At 50.2% G+C, this 25,577-nt stretch overlaps 1 protein-coding gene across 4 annotated transcripts in view; it reads right to left on the reverse strand.

Moving 5' to 3' along the window:
* Syne3 (spectrin repeat containing nuclear envelope family member 3) overlaps positions 1-25,577 on the reverse strand; it is an 84,948-nt gene that overhangs the window by 41,599 nt on the left and 17,772 nt on the right. For 3 of the 4 annotated variants that reach the window (XM_021179379.3, XM_029484594.2, XM_021179380.3), the window contains exons 2-4: positions 7,950-8,107; positions 1,337-1,509; positions 6-315 (exon numbers count right to left, since the gene is read on the reverse strand). In XM_021179379.3, the coding sequence (XP_021035038.1) occupies positions 6-315; positions 1,337-1,509; positions 7,950-8,093 (627 nt within the window). In that variant the 5' untranslated portion in view covers positions 8,094-8,107. Of the gene's footprint in view, positions 1-5; positions 316-1,336; positions 1,510-7,949; positions 8,108-25,577 lie in introns of those variants that run through there. The other variant, XM_021179381.3, reaches the window with a different exon arrangement.

Consider the following 25,577-nt stretch of genomic DNA (forward strand, 5'->3'; position numbering starts at 1 on the left):
CTGACCTGGGCTCTGGCCTTCACAGCATCGTACTCAGCCTTCATCCTCTTCTGGGCATCTTCATCCACGCTGGGGTCTCCGATCCTGCTGAACAGGGAGCCCGCCTCCTCCAGCAGCCTGTCCAGGAGCACAGCCTGATTGTCCACGTTGTGCAGCAGCACCTGGGCGTGGCTCAGCTGCCATTGCTTCTCCTTCAGGCCCAGCTGCAGCTCCACGGGGGGCTCCAGTGCGACCACCATCTTCTGGAACCAGCGGTAAAACTCATCCTGGGCCAGCAGGTACTCGCTCCAGTGCAGCCACACCCACTCGATGCGACTGTGGGATGGACAGAGGTGGTGGGGTTGAGAGGCCTGCCTGCTGGCTCCTGTCACTGACCCCTCCCAGACTCTAGGAGCTTTGTTCTGGGGACAGGATAATGCTTCCTCTGTACTAGTCACACTCCAGATTCTAGACTTTCCTTCCTTCCTATGAGACCTCGTGTTCTGTGAGTAATCACCCAAAATGAGGCCAAGCCCAGATTCCATGTGTACCCTCAGCCTCCTGCTAGGGAGATTAAGTCCAGGTGGCTCTGAGCCACCAGCACCCCCGATTCTGGCTCTGAACTTCCACTACTAGCACACAAATCCTTCACTCTACCCACAGTGGCCCCAGGACCTTAGAATATGCTGTCTGAAAGCAATTAGGAGAAGATTGCCCCTGGGACTTTGCCTGATGTTAGGCTGGAAAAAAAAACCAAAACACTATCCGTGGGCCAATTAGTGGCCACCAGGTAGGGATGGGGGATGAAGGACCCATGTGAATTCTTAGGGTACGGTAGCCCTGTCCCTTCACCTGCCTTAGGCTCCACCTCTCTAGTGTGGAGATGGCTCTATCTTGGCAGCTGACATCAAGATGTTTGTCTGTAATGTTGGATGGAAAGGTTTGGAAGGCAGAAAGCTCTGTTCTGTCATGCATAGCCATGCTCAAATTTACAAGAGCTCTGGGGATTTGAACTCAGGTCCTCACACTTACACAGCAAGCACTTTATCCACTGAGCCATCTCCCTGGTCAGGGCCAGGCCTTCCTATGTCTGCCTTTACAAAGAGGACACATCCAGGAGCCTATTAGGACTACTGGTGCAACAAACTGAGTTTCCAGTGTCCACTCTGTCACCATTATGCTTATCTGTTGTTAGAAAGTGGCACTAACCTGAATCCAAAGAGGACATGCTGTTCCCAGGACCCCTAAGTCTGAAAAGAGTCACTTAGACAGAGGTCCCAAGGGTAGGTATGGCAATGGGCAAGGAGAGTCACTAGCATCTGAGGATGTGGCAGTGAAGTCCCCTGACTGTCCCCACCTGTGGCAGTGGGTCATGTAGGTGACCGTCTCCTCCCACTGAGACTTGATATCCCTCAGCCGGGCCAGGATCTCAGGTTTCTGGCCCTCCTGGCAAGTTGCCAAGAGGGCCTCCGCCGCCCGCAGGACCAGTTCCACCTTCACGAATCCTTCAGACTCCAGCTGGCAGATTTTCTGTGGGTACAACAGCCAGTTTCCCAAGGTCAGACATGGCACCACCAGGCGCCGACAATGGACCCACGCCGAGAGCTGGATTTCAAGGCTACAGTTGCTGTAGCTCAGCCGAAGGCCCTGCACCCTTGTGATGTGCTCCTGAGGAGGCTTTGGAAAGAGAGGGAGCTCTAGAGGTCATTACTGTCCTTGACAACTGAGCTGCACCCAGCCTCTAACTCAGACAAGGCTTGCTCTCTCCTGGCATGTGCCTTTCTCATCCTGTATCATGGTACGAGCAGGCCAACCTCTCAAACTTTTACTCAGAAGAAAACACATGCAAGTAGCAAACATCACTGTGTGTGTGTGTTGTCAACATGTATGTGGCCATGAAGTGGCATGACACCCTCAAGTCAGCTGTCAGAGGTCATTTGTGGTTCCCACCTAGCCAGGGTTCAAAGGCTTTGCTTTGCCCTTGTTTCAAGGTCTTGCTCCCGTGGGTGACAGAAATTGTACAGTCCATTCCTGACAGGTGACTCACTCAAGGACACCCTAGAGCCTTGCCTACATCCATTCTATGTGTCCCTAGCCTGTCTCTCCCAGCCTCTTCCCTCTTTATCTCTATCTTTAAACTTATTATTTGTGTGTGTGTGTGCGTGCGCGTGCATGCATGTGTGTGTTGTGTGTAGACGAGTGTGGGTGCATGTGTATCCCAGTACACATGTAAAGGTCAGAGGACAACTTTTGGGAGTCTGTTCTCTCCTACCATGGGCCCTGGGAATCAAATTTACACCGTCAGGCTTATGACAACTTCAGCTCTCAATTTGATATAACCTAGACTCATCCAAGGAATCTCAACTGAGAGATCTCCCAGAGCAGATTGGCCTGGAGCCATGCCTGTGAAGAATTATCCTGAGTGTCCATTGATGAGGGAGGACACAGCTCACTGTGGGCGGCACCAATCCCTAAGCAGTGGGCCTGAGCTGTAAGAGAGATAGAAAGAGAAGCAGAGAGCAAAATGTTCTTCCAAGACTGCTATTCAAGCTCTTGTCTTGGGATCCTGCCTCAGCTTCCTTTAATGGTAGATTGTGACTTGGAAGTGATCATCCCTTTCCACTCTCAGTAGCTTTTGGTTATGTGTGTTATCATAGCCATGGAAGGAAACTGGAACACACAGTAGGCCCTTTACCCTCCCGATCCACCTCATCAGCCCTGTACCCATCACCTCTCGGAGCTGCCCACTCATAGATGCTCTGCATCTTTTATCTCACCTGGCCTTCAGCTTCTCCCAGGACAAGCAAGTGGCACCTTGCCTTGGCTATTGTCACTACTAATTGTTATTATTCAGAGACAGACATAAGCTTGGCCTCCTGTCAGGTGACTGGATGTATTTATGGACTAAAAGATCATTCTAGGGTGACCTTTGCCATAGGACTTCTGTACTACACTGGACCTGTGACAGGAAGGGAGGTAATAGTTACAGCCAACGCCAGGGTTGCAGTAAGCCCCACGTTAGCATGTCACCTGGCCTGACTGCACTGACCACAGTAACTGTCCTATATATATATATATATATATATATATATATATATATATATATTACAGACAATAGAATCTCTTTATTTTATTCTCTCTCTCTCTCTCTTCTTTCCTTTTTCTTGGAACTCACTCTGTAGTCCAGGCTGGCCTCGATCTCAGAAATCTGCCTGCCTCTGCCTCCCAAGTGCTGGGATTAAAGGCGTGTTCCACCACCGCCCAGCTTATTTTATTCTCTTTTATTACTGCCTACTTACATGGCTTGTTGGCAGTGCCCCCTGACCTAACCTCAGGATCAGTTTTCAGTTTTCATACCCCAGGAAGCCCAGGTATCTCTGCTTCTTCTCAGAGAATGGTGAAGGAGGGGCTCCTGACATTCAAGTGTGACCCTCTCTGACAGTGTGTGACCTCAGGCAGACCACAGGGCTATTCTATGCAGTCCTTTTCAGTGTCAACACAGCAATTCCTGCTGTGTCCAATAGATATTCTGTTTTAAACAGAATATTGACAAAGCATGCAAGTAAACACTTTGTCAACTGTTGCGTAGTCAGACCCTCCCCCTACATGTGTAAATAGTCCCCACTCCATCTTCATGGCTCCAGATTATAAAAGCTAGCCAGGATGGCATGACATTGTTGGGGACTTTTCCTCACACGCTATAAAGAGTGAAACTTAGAAGAGTTCCCTCCCCTTGCCCCCGTCTCTATAAGGGACAAAGCCAACTGGAGAGTGGGGAGCATCCTTACAAGAAAAAGGAGGCTCTGTTTGTTCTATGGGGTGGCAGGATGTGGCAAGCCACCCTCTCTGGGCAGTGGCTACATCAGGGCCTCAGACAAGAACCCTTGTGTCCTACTCAGTAATAATCAGCAACAAGGAAGGCAGCAATACCTCCAAGGTAGGCTGAAGATGCAAGAGCCATTTGTGGAATGTTCTAGAACAGTAGTTCTCAACCTTCCTAAGGCTGTGACCCCCCTCCCGCCGCCCAGCCATAAAATTATTTTCATTGCTACTTCATAGCTGTCATTTTGCTACTGTGATGAACAGTGATGTAATATCCGTGTTTTTCGGTGGTCTCGGGCGACCCTGTGAGAGGGTCATTCGACTCCTCAGTGGGTTCACAAAGCACAGCCTGAGAACCACCATTCTGAAAGAGCACCCAGCATGCAGGTTGCTGCCCCACACCGGGAACAGAGTCTTGCAGCATGGCTGGATATGAATTTTCTGCCAGGCAGAGATTTGATCTGATTAATAACAAAAAATTAAGAGACAGCATCTCTCATGGCCAGATATATGAAGGAGTGTCCACAGTCCTCGTACCTGTGAGGTGGATATATTGCTACTCACTTTACAGCTAAGAGTGCTGAGGACCTACAGAAACCAGAGAATAAAGGACCAGGAAGTCTCCTAGGTCCCTGAGTCCCAGTGGACCCCACTAGCCTTGGCAAACCAAGAGACCCTTTAACTTGGGGAAGAAGTAAGATTCAACCTCTCGGGCCACACCCTTAAGGGACCCACCCTGACGTTGAGGTGGCAAGGTCAAAGTTCTCTTCCCCAAAGTCAACCTCCCTACCCAGTGATCTTGCCTTTGCCCATCCATCTCTGATAGGAGAGGCACAGGCTGGACTTAGGGGATCATGAAGGCACCTGACACCTTCCGCTCTTCCCAAGCATGTAACATTGACGCTTCCTTGAGCGGGCAAACTTGCAGGCTTGCCCCTGCCCCTCACTAGGTAGGAAGAGCCATTTGCTGTGCCCTGAGGTGGGGAGAGGCTGAGACCACAGCAAAGAAAGAGGGCCCAGAGAGGAAGAGTTGGTGGTCCTTCTTCCTGCCACACCTACCCTGCGGAAGCCTGAGGGCTCCATTCTGTCCACCCAGCATAGGTCCTCTTACCACCAAACAGGGATCCCAGGGAAGTCTGGCAAGGGGAGGGGTAAGAGCAGAAGCCGTAATCTGCTGGTTCCAAGCAGCTGGTGACAAGAATGGGGTGCCAATTAGATGACAAGACTTAGTCAAGGGCTTTGCCTCAACCCAGCCAAACACTAGCTGACCACTAGCTGGGCATGTTGCCAGACAGTGTGGTCCGTTCTGGGATTCACAGGCAGGACAGAGAGAGAGAGAAAGAGAGAGAGAGAGAGAGAGAGAGAGAGAGAGAGAGCGCTACAGATGCAAGAATCACAGACCTTGTTACAAAAAAGCTACCTGGGAGCTCAAAGAACTGGGAAAAATCCAAGAGGGCTTTTTTTTTTTTTTTTTTGAGACAGGGTTTCTCTGTAGCCCTGGCTGTCCTGGAACTCACTCTGTAGACCAGGCTGGCCTTGAACTCAGAAATCTGCCTGCCCCTGCCTCCCAAGTTCTGGGATTAAAGGCGTGCACCACCACGCCCAGCTCCAACAGGGCTTCTTGAAGGAGGCAGCATTGATGCCCACAGGAATGGTGCCCACAATTGGAGGAGGAGGAGGAGCAGGAGGAGGAGGAGTGAAAGTGGAGAAACAAGACATAGCTAGGGATGCTCACACTTGGCCTCTGGAAGCCAGACCCCAGCAATGCGAAGGTGACCTGATCAGGAAGAGGTCTAGAAGCTGGTGAGAAATCTGAGGACGGGGCTCAAGCTTAGGACCAATAAGCCTGGAACTGGAGAGTGGACAAAGTGAGCCCGGCCTGGGAGCCTGTAACCACAGTATGGCCCCATCCCAGTGTTCATCCATGGGGCAGGCGGTCCTCTTCCCACTTCCAGGGCTGAGTGCATAAACACATACACACACACACACACTCTCACACACATACACATACATTCACACACATGTACACACATGCATACACATACATACACACAGTGATATACACATACAAACATACAGTCAGACAGATTTACACATGCACATATATATACATGTACACAGACCCTTACATTCACACACATACATACCTACAGAGACATATATATATATATATATATATATATATATATATATATATACACACACACAGACATATACGACATATACATGCATACACAGACACATACATACATACACATAGACACAGGCATACACATAGAGACATATACATACAAATATACAGACAGACATATGCACATATACACAAATACACAGACACACACATGCACACACAGACACATACACTCAGAGACACACACATGCAGACAGACATACAATCACATAAACACACAGATACATACACACAGACCCACACAGAGAGACAGATATACACACACTCACATAAACACCAGATATATATATATATATATATACATACACAGCACACACACAAACATACAGACACATAAACACACATGCACACAAGCACATATAACAAACACACATACATATTCACATATACTCACACACACATGCTCACAGACACACATGTGAACACACAGACATGCACGCATATACACACACGGATACATATACACAGAACACACATATACATACAAACATACAGATACATACACACTCACAAACACACAGACACACATGTGTACACACAGACACCAGCCTGGCCAACAGTTCCTCCTACATCCCTCTGAGCCCTCCTCACTTGCAACTCCTCAACAGCTGCAAGGTTTCAGGTGACAGGCAGCTAAGGAGGAGCACTGGGGGACAGTGGTACCCCCGAGGAATCGAGGCACCCAGAAGCTAGGTGGCTAGTAGCAGTCAGAAAAGACTGGCTACTTTTCATTTCACATGCTCATTCATGGCAAGCTGATGGGTATTCTGAGGAGATGCAGTCGATGAGCTAAGGCTTAGTGACAGGAAATCAAGGAGGAACACGTCACTTGTGAGGGGTGACAATGGGGGCACAGAGGTCATGGATATGAAGGACTTCCAACGCCAGACAAAGCTTAGCTCCATAGCATAAAACCATGGCGAGTTTTAGAGGAAAACAAAAGACTCTTTGGATGGCTAATCTCATCTGTCAACTTGACTGGACTGAGAGCCACCTGGGAGACTGGCAAAGCACACCTCTGGATGCATCTGTCACCAAACCAACAGCTACATGTGTGTCCTCAGAAGCCGAAGAGTGTCAGATCCCCCAGAGCTGGAGTCACAGGCTGTTGTGAGCTTCCCAACATGGGTGCTGGGAACAGAACTTGGGTCCTCTGAAAGAACAGCCAGTAATCCTTAACTGCTGAGCCATTTTCCTACATTCCCCCCACCTTTTAAAATAAATCGTGTTGGTTTGCCTGTTTTTTCAAGACAAGATTTCTCTGTGTAGTCCTGGCTGTCCTGAAACTCACTATATCAGGCTGGCCTCAAACTCACAGATATCTGCCTGTCTCTGCCTCCTGAGGGCTGGAATTAAAGGCATGTGCCACCACTACCCAGCTATCTTATTTTTAATTGTGTGTGTGTGTGTGTGCATGGGTGTGTATGAGCACAAATGCCTGTAGAGACCTAAAGATAAGAGATTCCTAACAACTAGAGGTACAGGTGCTTGTGAGCTAGCAGACATGAATGCTGGGAACTGAATTCTAACCCTCTGTAAGAGCCTTATGCATCTCTTCCGCCTTGAACCAGAGCCTTTTAACCCTCCCCACTGATGGAAGAAGTGGACCAATCCAGAAGTTCAAGGAGTGGGTTCTGAGCAGAGCCAAGCCTGAGCCAGCAGGGTTAGAGGACCCACCCAGATGTACAGATTCCCACCCTGAAATGGAAGGGGCAGAATGCAGGCTCTGTCCCTTGCAACCAAAGTATGAACGAATAGCAGGTTCCTCTTGTGGAACTTTCTGGAACATCAGAACTTCAGCCTCAGCTCCAGACCACCTGATCAGAATGTATATTTAAACAACATGACCAGGACATCTGAACACAGGTCAGAGTGTGAACAACTTGCTGGTCCCTCAGCTGTGGCTGGGAGGGACTGGCCAACGACACAGCACCAGCAAAGCCAGGCCACTGCCTACCTCTGTCTCTCGAAGCCTCGCCTCCAGGGCCGCTCGGGGCCCCTTCGTGTTGTCATTGACCTGAAGCTGCTCCTGTATCACCTTCATCCAGGCCTGGGCATCCTCCACGCTCCTCTCAAAGTCCTCCTGGGGCTGCTGCGTCATCGCACCTGCGAGGGCTGGAAAGGGCCATGTAAGGTCAGGGGTCAGGGGCTACAAAGAGAGCCCAGGCTGTGGGCACAGCATACCACCACCCCACCACCACCACTACCACCACCACCATGCTCTCCAGCATACCAGCGCCCCACTTGGCATGACTGTCAATCTTAAGTGTCCAGAGCTAGAAATGGGCAGGCAGAAAGCAGGTCTAGCCTGTGCTATGGGAACAGTAGGCTGGTAGAGACATCCCCTTGGCATGTAGCCTCTCTGTCCCTTTCTCTACCTTGGGAGCAGGTTGTCTCCTAACTGTAGTTTCAGACCCTCAACAGGAGAGTTTCAAAGCTCACAGACAGAAGGCACAATAGAAAATAAGCTTGATTTGAATGAGCTCACGCCCTCAGTTGAAGAAACATTGCCTCTGGCATCAGCCAAACCCACAGAAACCCAAAGCACTCCCGAAATTAACGCAGCTAGGAAATGGCCATGGCGCTTACGTTGTCCCCACTTCACACCAGCTTGGGTCTCCAGCAGCCCCTGTATGTGTCCCTCCATGGTGGGGAGGTGGGGCTCCCCACAGACCCAGGCAATCAGCTGACACAGCCCCTCTGATAAGGCCCACCTGTTCCCTAGTGACACCTGCCAGCTGGGCAAGCCACCCACCCACCCCTGTCCCCTTGGCTGGGCTGCTGCTCCTAACCTCGCCCTGTACTGTGAAGTTAAGTCTCGGATTTCTCATTCAGCGTTCTTAAAAGCACACTAAGATGCGACAAAACTCTTCTGCGTTCCAGTGTCGCTCAGTGTCAGTTGACAGCGACTAGAGCCTGCTTTGGATTAAGGTTCTTTACATCCACATTCCAATTAAAGGGATTGGGTCTGCCAGCCTCCCATGATGCCTTGCACAATAAGCCTGAGGGTGCTGGCAGAAGCAGTCCAGAATGGGGGTACAGCCCATCATTGTTTTGTTTCTTTGAAGTGCTGGGGATGATGGAACACGAGGTTATGTGTCTGTCAAAGAAACTCAACCACTGAGTTGTGTCCCTGCCATGCTATTTAAAATGGCAAAATGCTTAGGACATGAGAGTACAAGATAAAATATCTTAAATATCGCATGCTTTCTCTCATCTGTAAAAATATATTTAGTTGTATCACACACACACACAACACACACACATACCTAATGAAAACAGAGGGGAAACTCTTTAGAGTTGAGGAAAGAAACCACTGAGGGAGTGGAGAGGCACGAGATGGCACAGCTGCCTGCAGAATACAAACTCAGCAGGAGCTCGTGAATGTAAATGCTAAGGACGTAATACCAAGAAGTGAGGCAAAATTATGTATTTAGTAGCTACGAACCTACATCTAATCCTAACACTCGGGAGGCAGAGGCAGGCTGGTCTCTGAGTTCAAGGCCAGCCTGGTTTATAAAGTCAGTTCCATGACCAGGATAGCCAGGACAACACAGAGAAACCCTGTCTCAAAAAGAGGGGATTGGGGGAGAAGAGGCAGAGAAGGAAAGAAGGAAAGAAGGAGAAGAGAGGAGAGGAGAGAGGAAAGACCAGACCACCCAGATCACCAACAGCCACTAGCTGCTCTTGCCGAGGACCTGGGTTCAGTTCCCAGCACCCACACTGTGGCTTACAACCACCTGTTATTCCAGTTCTAGGAGTGTCTGAAGCCCTCTTCTGGCCTTCACAGGCACTGCATGCATACACAGTATACAGACATACATAAAGCAGAAATAAATCTTTTTTAAAAATCACCTCTAAAAAGGAAAAAAAAAAAAACCCTATCATCTAAAAAGGCTGGGGTCTCCCCGTTTCTGAGCCCATGTGACTAAGAATGGAGGGTGTGTAGAAGTGGCCCAGGCCCTCCCAAGGCCTTGTCCATACATATGACCTGAGGCTTCTCCCATTAGGAAGAGTCACTGTGACTTCAGAAGCCACCTGGCTAAGAGCATTCATCCACAGGCAGTTAAGATCACCACAGAGGGTCTTTTTCCTCTCTTATTTCTATTTTTTAAAAAATAGTTATTAATTTTTAATTATGTGTGTGCATGTATGTATGTGTGTGTACATGTGAATGTGGGTGCCCACAGAGGTCAGAGGGGTCAGATGCTATGGATCTGTAGTTACAGGTACTTGTAGGCCTCCTGATGAGGGCACTGGGACTCGAACTCAGGTCCTTTGGAAGAGCAGTGCTCATAACTGCTGAGTTATCATCTCTCTAGCACTGTCTTATTATTTTTTTGAACATTTTTAAAAAATATTTTTATTAGTCCTTTGAGAATTTTGTACATTTTTTTAAAGATTTATTTATTCTATGTATGTGAGTACACTGTTGTCTTCAGACAACCCAGAAGAGGGCATTGGATCCTATTACAGATGGTTGTGAGCCACCATGTGGTTGCTGGGAATTGAACTCAGGACCTCTGGAAGAACAGCCAGTGCTCTTAACCACTAAGCCATCTCTCCAGCCTGCACTGTCTTATTTTTAACCTCACATTTTGTGAGATTTTTTTTTTTTCCAGGAAAGAGCAACCATCCTTTTACAACTGAAAAGAAAAAAAGCAAAATCCTTTCCGAACATGACTAAGTCGCTCCAAAAGCCTTGGCCAGGAATCTGCTGGCCCCCAATCCCCATGGCACTGGGCGGAGGAATCTGTGGCAGACAAAGAGATGCAGACAAAAGGCCATGCCAGCAGCGCAGGGCCAAAGGGCAGGGGCATGGGTGGGTGGTGGAGAGCAGGCTGCGCACTGGGAGTAGCTGCTGCCGATCCAGAGCTCCGCCCCCACGGTGTTGCTCCGCCCCCACTTTGTTGTTTTTCTTGTAGAGCTATTTTGACATTTTTCTAGAAACTTAATACACACCCGCAGCCACTCCCTGCCTCTCAACACTTCTTTTGAAATATGCCTTCACGTGTGCTTAGCCTCTGCTCGGGTTCTTTGTGGCTCCAAACTACTGCCCAGTTGCAAGTCTTGTAGAGCTTCCGAGAAGTCTGCTTTCCTATTTAGCAAAGCCAAGAACTCGGGGGCAGAAAAATCATCCCCACGGCCTCAGAAGACAGGAGTGCCCCTTGATTACCAGAGCAGAACCCTTTCCAAGGCAGTGCTTGCAAGCAGAAGTATACTGGCTTCGTGACCCAATAGTGTACCTCACAGCAGGCAGGGCTTAGCCCAGCATCAGATGGCACTCACACTGGCTGGTGAGGCTGCAGGCAGAGTTCAGGGGATCTGAACCTCTTGGGCAAAGCTGCCACACCAAGGAATTTCATTAATGCAGCGCCCAACCCACCTGACAATGCAGCCCCAGCAGTAAATAAGCAGACACAGCCCCGGCAGCCCTCGGGATGGACAGCTGCCCACATGGCGTGTGTGGCTGTGGAAGGCTAAGGTCCTTCTCAAGTGCAAAGAGGTTAAGAAAACCAGGCATAAGATGACCCAGCTAGCAAATACTGACAATCCAGTTTGGGACAGGCGCGTGTGTGCACGCGCGCACACGCACACACACACACACACACACACACTACTTTATTAACACAGTAAATCACATGATCTGAACCACGGATGTTCTAACTCCGGTAACTCTGAAATAATATTGAACATAACCAACACTTGGAGACTGTGCGACAGCTGCACCATAAACTAAAAATACCCATGTCAGAATGCCAGGTCCTGCTAATAGCAGAGGGGCTTTGCTGCTGCCTGCATATGGGCCAGAAAACCACCAGGGGTCAAGAGGAGGGGAAAGTGGAGTCACTTTCCCATCTAAGTTTGTGGGTCCCTGAGTTCTATCCAGGGGTCCCCAACACTACACAGACCCCATGTGACAGCCTGAAGTCTAGCCGATGGAAAAAGCAAGAGAGTGTAAGGAGCTGACAGCTGAAAAGTCAAACAAAAGGCTGGAGAGGTTACGAGAGGCTGAGGGGTTAAGAGCATTTGCTGCTCTTTTAGGGGACCCAGGTACGGTTCCCAGCACCAACTGGCAGCTAGCAACTTGGTGGTTCACATTTCGCAACTATCTGTAACTGAATCCGATGTCTTCCGGTCTATGTGGGCACCAGACACAAACACAGTGCACACATATACAAGCAGGCAATCTCACACTACCCTTGCTTGTCAATTTAATACATTTGGAAATAACTAAAAGCCAAATGGCTGGACACGCCCATGAGGACGCTTTTCTTAATTAAATTTGTTGAAGTTAGGAAGACCCACTTTTAGATCCATGTTTAATCTAGGCCATACTTTCTGCTGGTCACTTGCACAAAGGACCTGGAAGGAGGAAGCTCTCTTTCTCTCTCTCTGATTGCTTGCTTTCACTCTCACTGGTAAGTCCATTCCTTAATAAGCACTGGAGTCTACTTCTTTGGGATTCCAGCATCTACTGAGGACCAGCTGAGCCATCCAGCCTCGTGGACTGAGCAGCTACTGCATTTTGGACTTTCTGTGGGTAGCCAGCCATTGTTGGACCACAGCCATTGTTGAACCCCAGCCTGTAAGTCACTCTAATAAATCACATAAATATTATGCATTCACTGTATACATTATATAAGTATATACAATATATGCATATAAACATATACATGTACACACACACATATATATACCTTCAACTCCCAAGTAGAAATAGTATTTTATTTATTTATTTATTTATTTATTTATTTATTTATTTATTTTTGGTTTTTCGAGACAGGGTTTCTCTGTACAGCTCTGGCTGTCCTGGAACTCACTTTGTAGACCAGGCTGGCCTCGAACTCAGAAATCTGCCTGCCTCTGCCTCCCAAGTGCTGGAATTAAAGGCATGCTGCGCCACCACACCTGGCTTCAGTGTCAATTTTAAAAACATAAAATTAAATAAAGTTTTAAAAGAATTCTTTCCAGGTTTGGAGAGAGGCTCAGAGGTTAAAGGCACACAATGCTCTTGCACAGGACCTGAATTCAGTTCTCAGCACCCACACTGGGTAGTTCACAACCGCCTGTAACTCCAGGTCCAGGAATCCTATCCTTTCAGCCTCCACGTACACTGTATTCACGTGTACATACCACAAACACACATAACAAAAACAAAATCTTTAAATGCTCTGGAAGAATCTAGTAGATTCTAAAAATATCTTAAGTAAATTTTTTACATGTGCTCTAGCTTTCAAAATTAATAAGCATCCTTTTCTTCTAGTTTTTGACTGCTTTTTCAATCCATATTTGTGATTTAGGTATCCTTCGAACAGTTTACAGAGAGGTAATTTAAAATTTCTATTTGGACGTAATGGACCAAAGGAACCAAGGAGCCACCATAGGACAAAAGGGACCCAGAGAAAAAGAGATGGTGACACTATCAGACATGGGGTGGAGGTGGCAGGCACTAGAGCCCAAAGGAGACACTGTAACTACAGGAGGCCACCCAGCAGGACAGGCTAATGGAGCAAACCCCAGCCTTTTCCTGGCAGAAGCCAGCAACACAGGAGTCTTGGCAGTGCAGCCCTCAGAGGCTGGCTCCCCCATCCCTGTGCTGGGTAGTTTTATGCTAACTTGACACAGCTAGAATTTTCTGAAAGGAGGGAAACTCAATTGGGGGAAAAAAAGCCCCGTGTAAGATCCAGGTATAGGGCTGTTTTCTTAGTGATTAATGGAGGAGGGGGCAACCCATTGTAGGTGGTGCCATCCTTAAACTGGTAGCCCTGGGTTCTTTAAGAAAGCAGGCTGAGCAAGCCATGGAAAGCAAGCCAGCACCCCTCCATGACCTCTGCATCAGCTCCTGTCTTCAGGACCCTGCCCTGTGTGAGTTCCTGTCCTGGCTTCCTTTAAAGATGGGCTACAGTGCGTATAGGCCCTTTCCTCCCCACTTGCCTTTAGTCATGATGTCTCATCGCAGAAATAGAAACCCTAACTAAGACAATGGCATAGGCACAAATGGGGTGGGGAGAGGCAGATGGGAGGGGGCTGGGCCAGAGCAAAGCACACTGTCCATTTGGAGGCTCCCTGTACCCCAAGTCTAGCTCCCAAAGCAAAATGCTGAGCTAGTCTTGCAGGAAGGGCTGGGTTCTTGACATTGCCAAAAATGCCTAAACTGGCCTCCTGACAGCTTAGCTCCCAAGTCCTGTCTCCTGGGGTCAGTCAGACCTCCCTCCTCTCCCTTCCTTCTTCCAAGCTGAGAGTCCCTACTTGGCTCTATGGTGCTATTGGTAAAGCACCACGCCCCTGGCCTTAATCCCTCTGTGCTGGTCAGTTGGTTTTTGTTTGTTTGTTTGGTTGGTTGGTTGATTGGTTGGTTGGGGGTTTTTGTTTTGTTTTGTTGACAACTGGGAAGAGGGAACCTCATTTGAGAAAAATGACTCCATCCAATTGACCTGTAGACAAATCTGCAAGACATTTTCTTGATTAATGATTGATGTAGGAGAGAGAGTCCACCCTGGTTGGATGGTCTTAGATGGTATAGGAAAGCAGGCTGAGCAAGCCGTGAGGAGCAAGCCAGTGAGCAGCACCCCTCCATGGCCTCTGCCTCTAGTTCTGACCAGATTTCTTTCCTTTATGATTATAACCTGTGAGTCAAATAAACCCTTTCCCCCTCAAATTGCCTTTGGTTGTGGTGTTTATCACAGCAATCTAAAGCAAACTAAGACAGACAGACAGACAGACAGACAGACAGACACCTACCTAATGTCCCTTTCTAAAGTTCCACTGGGCATAGCCTGCAGTACTGCTTGCCCTCCAGAGATGCAGGGCTCATGGAACCCTGCTCAGAACTGAGCCATATCTTGTTGAGGACACGGCTAAAACACGGCTGTACCCCCTCAAATAAAGCAAGGGGCAAAGTCGGGCTCTCAAAGTAAAGCACACATCTGGCATTATCGGCCTTATTCTGCAGTGAGGGAAACAGAGTCAGAGAAGCCTAAGAACCAGCCCAGGAGTGGTGATTCCAGTTTCACAGTGGTTACAGCCGCAGCCAGCACTTCCAGGACATCCTTCATGTGCCTGACTCCATAGCAGCAGTTTCCAACCTGAGGATCATGAGCCCTTTGAAACCATCGGGAAACACAGATATTTAAATTATGATTCATAACAGTAGCAAAATTACAGTTACGAAATAGCAATGAAATAATGTTATGGTTGGGGGTCACCACAGCATGAAGAACTGTGTTAAAGGGTCACAGCAGCAGGAAGGTTGAGAACCACTGCTCCAGAGGAAGGATTTATAGTTATTCAATTATTACAGATTATCGCAGCGATCCACACAGGCACACACTATTCTCCTTACCGTGGTGATAAGAGAACTGAGGTCCATGGATACCAAGAACCCTGCAAGTAGCACAGACAGGTCTTGAACCCAGGACAGCCTGGATTTAAGTCATTTGTTTTTAATCCCAAGTGCTACACAGCTTGCCTGCCTCTGCCTGGGCTGGGGCCCTGTTGAGAACAGCCAACTGATCTGGGGAGCTGGAGCAGGCAGTCAGCCCTGTGTGAGCTATCTTCAGAGACCTGGGTCTCAGCTCAAGAACCTGGAGTTTGGGACATGCTCCGTGGGGGCAGCCAGGTCCCCTCAGACTGCCTGTACTGGATGCTCTCACCCTTGTGCCCTCCCATCTCATCTACTGGCACTTCGTTCAGGAACCCTGAAGGTGTGGAGAGATCATGACGAAGAGAGCTAAGGTTCTGCAGTGGCTTTCTGAGCGGTTACATCCCAGCGTTCCTGCCCAGTCACCCTAGCTGGCCCACCACAAACTGATCCTGAGTCCTAAGGGGCATGCTCCCTGCACTGTGACTCACCAGCCCCAGCAGTGACTCAGTCCTTCCTGCCACACATGGTTCCCACCCTTCCATTCTCCTTCCCTCTGGCCTTGAATACACAGATAGAATTTAATTATCTGAACCGCAGCTGGTTTTAATCCCAAAGCTTCTCCCAGCGTGCTGTGGGAAGGTTCCTTTCCTCCAGGCTAAGGGGGATGTCGGAGGATGCGAGAGATCACTGCCCAGAGTGCCAAGGGGATGGTCCTTGGGCCTCTCTTTCATCATGTTTACAGAAGGTGATTCTAGGAATGGAGCGTAAAAAAGGAGGGCCAAGGACTCTGGAAAAGTGTGAACCAGCTATTGAGTCAGGCACCTGTGTGCTGCCCTTTAACCTCACATCCCTCCAGGGCAGCAGCCTCTAAAGTATGCAACATTTTATCACATCTTGAAGGTAACAAAACAGTAGCACGCAGGCTCAGGGACTGTGCAAAATGCACACAGGTTTTGGGCAGGGCAGGTTCCACTGGCACCTCAGTCAACTAGCTGTGAGGTCAGCCCTCCATGTCCTCGGTTTCCAGATCCATTGATGCAGCCATCAATGATAAGGTATGTAACCTTGGTTAGCCTAGAACTCACTATGGAGACTAGTTGGCCTGCAACTTACTACATAGACTAGACTGGCCTTGAACACGTAGATATCCTCTTGCCTCTGCCCCTCCACCTCTCTGCCCCTCCACCTCTCTGCCCCTCCACCTCTCTGCCCCTCCACCTCTCTGCCCCTCCACCTCTCCACCTCTCCGCCTCTGCCCCTCTGCCTCTGCCTCTGCCTCTGCCCCTCTGCCTCTGCCTCTGCCTCTCTGCCTCTGCCCCTCTGCCTCTGCCTCTCTGCCTCTGCCCCTCTGCCTCTGCCTCTGCCTCTCTGCCTCTGCCTCTCTGCCTCTGCCTCTGCCCCTCTGCCCCTCTGCCTCTGCCCCTCTGCCTCTGCCCCTCTGCCTCTCTGCCTCTCTGCCCCTCTGCCTCTGCCCCTCTGCCTCTCTGCCCCTCTGCCTCTGCCCCTCCGCCCCTCTGCCCCTCTGCCTCTGCCCCTCTGCCCCTCTGCCCCTCTGCCTCTGCCCCTCTGCCCCTCTGCCTCTGCCCCTCTGCCTCTCTGCCCCTCTGCCTCTCTGCCCCTCTGCCCCTCCACCCCTCTGCCTCTGCCCCTCTGCCTCTCTGCCCCTCTGCCCCTCCACCCCTCTGCCTCTGCCCCTCTGCCCCTCTGCCTCTGCCCCTCTGCCTCTGCCTCTGCCTCTCTGCCTCTGCCTCTCTGCCTCTGCCCCTCTGCCCCTCTGCCTCTGCCCCTCTGCCTCTGCCCCTCTGCCTCTCTGCCCCTCTGCCTCTCTGCCCCTCTGCCTCTGCCCCTCTGCCTCTCTGCCCCTCTGCCTCTCTGCCCCTCTGCCTCTGCCCCTCTGCCTCTGCCCCTCTGCCTCTCTGCCTCTGCCCCTCTGCCTCTGCCTCTGCCTCTGCCTCTCTGCCTCTGCCTCTCTGCCTCTGCCCCTCTGCCTCTGCCCCTCTGCCTCTCTGCCTCTGCCCCTCTGCCTTTGCCCCTCTGCCTCTCTGCCCCTCTGCCTCTGCCCCTCTGCCTCTGCCCCTCTGCCTCTCTGCCTCTCTGCCTCTGCCTCTGCCTCTGCCTCTCTGCCTCTGCCTCTCTGCCTCTGCCCCTCTGCCTCTGCCCCTCTGCCTCTCTGCCTCTGCCCCTCTGCCTTTGCCCCTCTGCCTCTCTGCCCCTCTGCCTCTGCCCCTCTGCCTCTGCCCCTCTGCCTCTCTGCCCCTCTGCCTCTGCCCCTCTGCCTCTGCCCCTCCACCCCTCTGCCTCTGCCCCTCTGCCCCTCTGCCCCTCTGCCTCTCTGCCCCTCTGCCCCTCTGCCTCTGCCCCTCCACCCCTCTGCCTCTGCCCCTCTGCCTCTGCCTCTGCCTTGTGCCAGCTGGAATGAAACGCCACCATCCTTAGTCTCAGATTTTTGTTGTTGCTATTGTTTGAAGTTGCATTTGAGCTGGGCACAGCAGTGTATACCTGCACTCCCAACTCTTCAGGGATACAGGCAGGAGGCTCGGGATGTCCATGTTATCCTCAGCTACAAAGCAAGTTTGAGGCTGGCTACACCATAGCATCTCTAGGGAGCAGTCCCAAGCTCTCTAGCCATAGGCCTAGGATACCAAGAGTTGGGAAACTCTGCATTGGCAACTCAAAGGCAGGGGGCCGATTAGGGCACAGCTGGTGCAGGATGGGGCGCTGAGACTTTACCATAGCAATTTGGGTGCAATTAGCACAGGGATCCTTAGGGGTTCCTGCACACAGGGCCAGCTGCTGATAGAGAGTAGGCAGAGGTGGTCTGCAGGCATGGGACTAGCTATCTGCTGTAGGCAGAGCATGCTGAGGTGGGTGTTGGGACCATTGGGGCCTGGCTAAGATGTGGAATGTCCCATCTGAGGCTGATACCAGACACTCAACACAGCTGGTCTTTATAGAAGACATGTTAAGTATCTGTATTTCACACTGAAGGTGATGATACACACACACATACACACACACACACACACACACACACACACCTCTGAAGACCAACTAGGCGGGTGCCTCTACCCTCAAACCCTTCAGAAGCCTCTGGAAGTCTGCTGAGCCAAATTGCCAGAACTCATCCATCAGTTTCTGAAATACTGAGACAGGAGCTAGAACGACGTCTCAGGAGTTAAGAGCTCTGCCTGCTCTTCCAGACTGACTAGAGTTAGATTACCAGCACCCACGTGGAGACTCTCTGGAACTTCTGTAAGTCAGGTTCTGATGCCCTCTTCTGGCCTCTGTAGGTACTGCATGCACAGATAAGCTCGCAGGCGAAACATACCCAGATACATAAAAAAAAAAAAAAATGTTGTAGAACAGAGACTGAATGGAGCTGAGAAAGAGAGAGAGAGAGAGAGAGGCGTGGGGGTGATATATGAAGGTGTACGAGTGTGTGAGAGAGTGTGTGAGAGAGTGTGTGAGAGAGTGTGTGAGCACATGGTCATGTGTGCACACATATGAGTCCAGAGGTCAGAGGTCAGACTTACTGTTCCCCAAGAGTCATCCATCTACCTTGGTTTTTGAGAACAGGGTCTTTCACTGGTCTGGAACTTGGTTGATTTTTTTCCCTTTCTTTGTGGGGGATACGGGGGGGGGTGATGAGAAGAGAAAGTGTGTGTATACATGTGCAATGGAGGCCAGAAGACAGCCCTCTGGGGCCACTCACCTTTGTGTCTGTAGGCACTAGCCTGGAATTCTCCAGGGATGTCAACCAGTGAGACCTGGAGTCTGCCTGTCTCCACCTCGCCACCACTGGGCTTTACAAGCCTTTGCCTGGCTCCCATGAGCCATCACTTTGGCCGTAGATGTACACATCTAACTACTAATGAGTGTTTCAGGATAACCAAGGCTGCAGGAGGGCAGGGCTCATCCCAGCTGCGCGGCGTATATCTGGGGGAGAGGCTGAGGATAGAAACAACTCAATCGCAGTCCACCTTGACTCCCTGCACTCTGGCCCACACTGCCTCAGCCACTTCTCTTCCAGAACACAGAGCTGGCTTCCTCTTTTAGAGGAAGACAGAGCATAGCCAGGCTCTAAATTCTAATGGTTGTAATTAATACTCCTGAGTGCTGTTCTCCATCTCCCCAGAGGCACTGAAGGTCACCTGAGGTGCTGGCTGCTCTCCCAGATGGCAGGGCTCCCTGATGTCACCTCCCTGTGGCAAACATGTCTCCTAGACCCAGACCTCCTAGAACTCTCAAACTCCAGCTTTTGTTGCCTCTGCCTGCAGCAAGCTGTCTCTCTCATCCCTGTGGGGCTCAGTAAGTACTCTGAGGAAAAGGTACCAACAGGGTCCCATTTAGGAGGAGACAAGGCCAGAAACCTTTACTTAGGGTTCCACTCAGGGCCATTCTTACAATGTGAGAAGAAGACAATCCTGGGAAGGCAGATCTACCCTGCCTGTACACCTCAGCAGGGAACAGAATGCTCCAAGTACTTGCAGAATGACTGCTGAAGGGCTTGCCTGACTTGAAGGATGGTTCACCAGCCCCATCTCCCACCCCCACCCCCGCTCCCCACCCCGCACCCCCAGGCCTGGAAACACTTCCTGTGAAGACCTGACTCAGCAAGAAGGAGTCATCCAGGAAGTCACATCCTGTCCCCCATCTGGCACCTGTCAACCCCAGCATCCCTGAGTTCAGCATTCACTGCCATTATCTGGTCCTTGAAAATGAGGCACATGCCAAGTTAGCGCTGGCCCAATCCCCAGTTGCTCTGTCTCCTCGGGCAAGATTTTTGCCCACATAATGAAAGTCCCAGAACCCACTAGACCTGCCTGGCCAGCTAGCTACTTCCTGGGCCTCTCCCTTGAAACCCATGCCTCCTCAGAGAGCTGTCAGCCACAGTGACCATGGACTGTACGCCCCCCGTTGAGACTCTTCAGACATAACAGCTCACTCACTCACTCTCACCCACATCACTCCTTATTTCACAAGACAGGACCTTGCTCTGTTGCCCAGGTTTCAAACTCTTGCGGCTCAATCCAACTGATCCATCTCACTCAGCCTCGTGAGTAGCTGGCACTATAGGCAGGTATCGCCAGGCCAGCCTCATCTTACTGATTTGTATACTTGTGTTCCAGTATTCCCTTCCTGGGCTTCTGAGCTCACAGACTCAGCAGGCACGGCCCGAGGCTGTCCACCCTCCACCCTCTTCAATGTGTTAGTTCCACGCACTGGCTGAAGGCCCTGGAGTGGCAAAGCTGAGTGATGGAGAGACATGGAGCCATCAAGAACCTAATGAAGGTCCAGGATGCTGTCTGTCAACTCCTTGATTAAGTGGCTCTCTGAGGATAAAACCAGGCAACGTGCATGAGGCAGGCTGAGCTCCAAAAGGCATCTCTCTACAAGCCCTGTCTCACTCTCCTGCAGGCCCCGAAGCCCTCTCCATAGGACCTGGACTGTCATGTAGTCTTTGAGGCTGCCACAAACAGCATCAACACTGAAGATCAACAACCTGCTACCCAGACCTCTGGACTCAGCCTGTGAACCCCGTGTGCCTCTGAGATTCTAAGTACACAGGAGGCCTTGCCTGGACTGCTGATTCCAACACCTGGAAGGCGTGTACTCCTACACAGGTGTGAATGGAGAGATGATGGATCTGGCCACGAGCACAGAAATCTCTCCCCTGTTAGCACTTAGTAGGTCCTCAGAATGTGCTCTCTGCCTATTTGATTCTGTGATATATACACTTTCAACCAGCTCAAGCAGCCTGAGAAAGGCTAGAACCAGAGGCCTTCAGACAATGCTCTGTTCACCCACAAGTAAGAGCTTTCTGCTGGCTACAGGTAGGGGATGCGGGTCCCAATGCAGGCCCCTCCCCTGGGGAGCTCTTCACTGCTAAACTAGGACCAGTGGTTCCCAGCCGGCTCCCAGGCCCTTCCAGACGGGTGAGCTTTTTAAGTGGGAAGGTTGCTGCTAGGGGAAGGGGCACTTTGGTTCCCTCAGGATATCTGTCTAACAGACTCTCAAGGGGAAAAGCCAGGAATGCTTGCAGCCCCAAGGATGAAGCACTATCGTTAACATCTTCTGTCTGACCTTCTAAAGGCTAATTGTGCTGCCGTTACCACGTTACAACTATGTTACAAAGTGTCTTAGCCCTGAGCTGGAAAACCAGCTGCAGCGTGGCCTTAAAAAGCTGTGTTAAGTGATACATTGTTCCACACCACAACCCCAGCCATTGTCTGCAGCGGCTCCCACGGCTCTGGGGGAAATCTTCAGGAGGATACCATAATTAGTTCTCTGTTATGAATAAGGAAATGAGACAGAGAAATATTAAATAACCAGCTCACGGGTCTGAAGAGCCAGAATCGGAGGCCAGGGCAATTTGATTCTAGAAGTTTCTGACAGCCTCTTGCCCAGCATCCAGTTGGTCAGTAGGTTGTCAAGCTAACCAACTGATGGGCAAGTAACACAACACCTGCAGGTGAGAGAAGTATTCCCCAGAGATCTGCTGTCTCGCTCCCTGGTGCCATCGGCCCACCCTCTAGCTTTGGTTCAAGGTTTGCTGAGTGACCCAGTTAGTGGACCCTCATGTTGCCATCCTCTCTCTGAACCTGCAGCTCTCGGTGCACAGTGTCAGCCAGCATGTCCCCCACAGCTTGTCCCTGGACTGCTTCTCTATCCATGTGTGTCTTTTGCTCAGTACCCAAAGCCCCCATACAGTGGCACAGAGGAGCTGGTCTGCTGCTCTCTGCTCTTTCCTCAAAAAAAAAAAAAAAAAAAAAAAAAGAGCGCTCAGGGACATTCTCAGACAAGCAAGCCTGGATCTCACAGAGCCAGCCTGGGACCACCCCAGATCTGACTGTACTTCTAGGTCTCTGGCTGCAAGGGAGGTCTTCACAGCACAATGGGGCCCTCTAAAGTGCCAAGGAACGGAAGGTTCTGGGCAAATTCCTCAGTCTCGGCATGTCACATGGCTTCTGCTCTTAGAAGTCCTCTCTAGCTAAGGCTGTTTTTTCAGATAGTTTAGCCAAAAGAGTCAAGTGGGATCTAACTTTGAAAAGACATTTACGTAGCCAAGGCTGGGTTCAGACTAGAGATGGCCCTGCTTAGTCTCCCAGAGGGCTGGGAATACAGGTGTGCCACACACATCTAGCTTGCCAGGACCAGAGGGCAGAGGTGGAGATACGGCCAGGATTCAACTTGGCATAAGAGAAACCTGGGCCTCTCTGGAGGATGGGTGTGTGTGTGTGTGTGTGTGTGTGCTTTTTCACAGGGATCTGAAGATAAAGGAACAATTACCCTCATATAGACACATTCTTAGTTTCCACCGAGGGTGCCAAGAACATTCATTGGAGAAGGGATGGATGTTTTCAACCAAACATGTTGGACACTGCAGACAATGGTATGACGCTGGAACCCCCGTCACTCAAAGTGAACGAAAGCTTAAATGTTAAAAGAGCTAAAAACAAAGCCTAGTGAAGACAATATGGTCAGAGTGCTTGAGTGGTTAGAACCGGAAGAATCGGGTGGGGTGTTCAAGGTCATCTTCCGCCGTGCATCAAGCCAGCCTGGGCTACACGAGACTTTACCTCAAAGAAAATTAAAAACGGAGGGCCCTCAAGATAGCATAACAGGGCCCACACCTTAATCCCAGGAGGCAGAGGCAAGTGAGACTCTGTGAGTTTGAGGCCAACTTGGTCTACACAGCAAGTTCCAGGACAACCAGGTCTACACAGGGAGACCCTGTCTCAAAAGTCAAACCAAATACAAACAGAAAGATGGCTCAGCAGGTAAAGGCACTTGACACCAAAACTAACCCCTTGAGTATGATCCCCAAAACCCACACACTGCAAAGAGAGAACCAATTTTTACAGTTGTCCTCTGACCTCTACAGGCATACTGTGGCATGCACACATGCAAACATACACATGTACAAGCACACACACACTAGATGGATGGATGGATGGATGGATGGATGGATGGATGGATGGATGGATGGATAGATAGATAGATAGATAGATAGATAGATAGATAGATAGATAGAGTCCTGGCTGGTTTTGTTTTGTCAAGCTGACACAGCTAGAATCATCACAGAAAAGGAGCCTCAGTTGAGGAAATGCCTCCATGAGATCCAGCTGTAAAGCATTTTCTCAATTAGTGATCAATGGGGGATGGCCCAACCCATGATGGGTGGTGCCGTCCCTGAGCTGGTAGTCTTGGGTTCTATAAGAAAGAAAGCTGAACAAGCCTGGGGAAGCAAGCCAGTAAGTAACATCCCTCCATGGCCTCTGCATCAGCTCCTGCCTCCAGGTTCCTGTCTTGCTTGAGTTGCTCTCCTGGCATTTTTCAACGAAGGATGAACAGTGCAGCAGAAGGATCGGCTGGATAAACCCTTTCCTCCCCACTTGCTTTATGGTCATGGTGTTTGGTCGCAGCAATAGAAACCCTAAGAAAGACAGATGGACAGACAGACAGACAGACGGGTGGACAGGTGGACAGATGTACAAAGGAAAATGCCCAGCCACTTTTCTCCACAACCAATGCCACTGAAACCTAACTCATTTCTCCAACTTTACATCATCTGTGACCTACAACGGCCCTGTTAAGGTCATCTATATAAGTTAGAGGAGGATCCTATAGTTTGAATAAAATGTTACCAAGTTTCCATTACAATAGCAAGAGCTCCCACCTGGGGCCAGCTTAGCTGTAGCCATGTGTAACTGCGGTGACAGGCTGACTGCCAGGGCTGAGAAACTTTCCACCCTCCAGATGGGGAAAGTGAGGCTCAGAGAGGCCCACTCTCATCTTCACAGATCAGACGGCCACTGAGCTCCTGACTTGGAAACCAACCCTGTGTCTGTTGCCAGCAACGACACCAAGCAGCGAACCGGTAACCCAAATGAGGAAGTGAGTCACAGGCGGTAGAGGGAGGCTTCCTTTTGGTGTCAGGACAGGACTTCCCTTCACACCCAGAAGGATGCAGAGATAGAGAAGGTGGATCTTAGCCCTATTAGGCTACCCTCTCTATGATGTGGGGACAAGCGTGCAGCATGCATGGCTTAGACTTAGACCTGGTGAGCCTTCCTCTTGTATTCTCATAGTACATGGCTACAGGGACATTGGCCTGGCCTAGGATGGACAGCTCAGTAACACTCAGCTCAGCCCTCCTTGTCCCACATACGAGGAGGGCCCATGAAGACACGCTATCCCATCATCTGGGTGTGACGCCTCTCATCTTCCCACGGATGCCATGGTCAGCATCTCTTTTCTCCTGTGCTTGGGAGACGCCAAATTGATCTGATGACAGATCACATGTCAACGCCCACTCAAGGCTGGTGGGCAAGAGATCACAGAGGTGAGTAAGCAGGATCCTGCCACCCCAACAGCAGAGCCCTGCTCTCAGCTCACCCTGACCCAGCCACTCGGCCTCAGTCCTCCACTGGAGAAACGCCATCCATACTGAATACTCCTTACACTTCCCCAGTCTGAGACACAACCTTCAGGGACCTGCCACCAGTGTATAAGTGTCCTTTAGAAGTGCTTACTAGGCTGGAGAGATGGCTCAGTGGTTAAGAACACTGTCTGCTCTTCCTAGAGGTCCTGAGTTCGATTCCCAGCAATCATGTGGTGGCTCACAACCATCTATAATGAGATCTGGAGCTGGGCAGTGGTGACACACGCCTTTAATCCCAGCACTTGGGAGGCAGAGGCAGGCAGATCTCTGAGTTCGAGGCCAGCCTGGTCTACAAAGTGAATTCCAGGACAGCCAGGGCTATACAGAGAAACCCTGTCTCAAAAAAACAAAAAACAAAAAAAACAAAGAGAGAGAGAGAGAGATCTGGTTGGCACCCTCTTCTGGCTCACATGCAGGCAGAACACTGTATACATAATAAATAAATAAATAAATAAATAAATAAATAAATAGTGCTCACTAATGTCGCTTTCCAAAATGGATCATTGTTGGGCCCCTGGAAGGGCCACCAGGTACATGTACATGTGTACAGTACAGCTGTCACTATACATAAAGACATTTTGGCATGTCTTTCTCCCAAGGAATATATACGAAACTCTCATGAACCTCACTAAGGCTTATGACCCAGGGAAAACTAACAAGCTTGCCACAGGAATCCTTACTTTTAGTAACTCCTAGAAATGGCCCAGACTGCTCTGTAGATACCTTGAGCTCTCCTAGGCTTTCCTGATTCCTGGACAGTCATACTCACTGTG

This window comes from Mus caroli, unplaced genomic scaffold (genome assembly GCF_978045245.1).
Source record: "Mus caroli unplaced genomic scaffold, Mus_caroli_1 scaffold_14, whole genome shotgun sequence".
Lineage (NCBI taxonomy): Eukaryota > Metazoa > Chordata > Mammalia > Rodentia > Muridae > Mus > Mus caroli.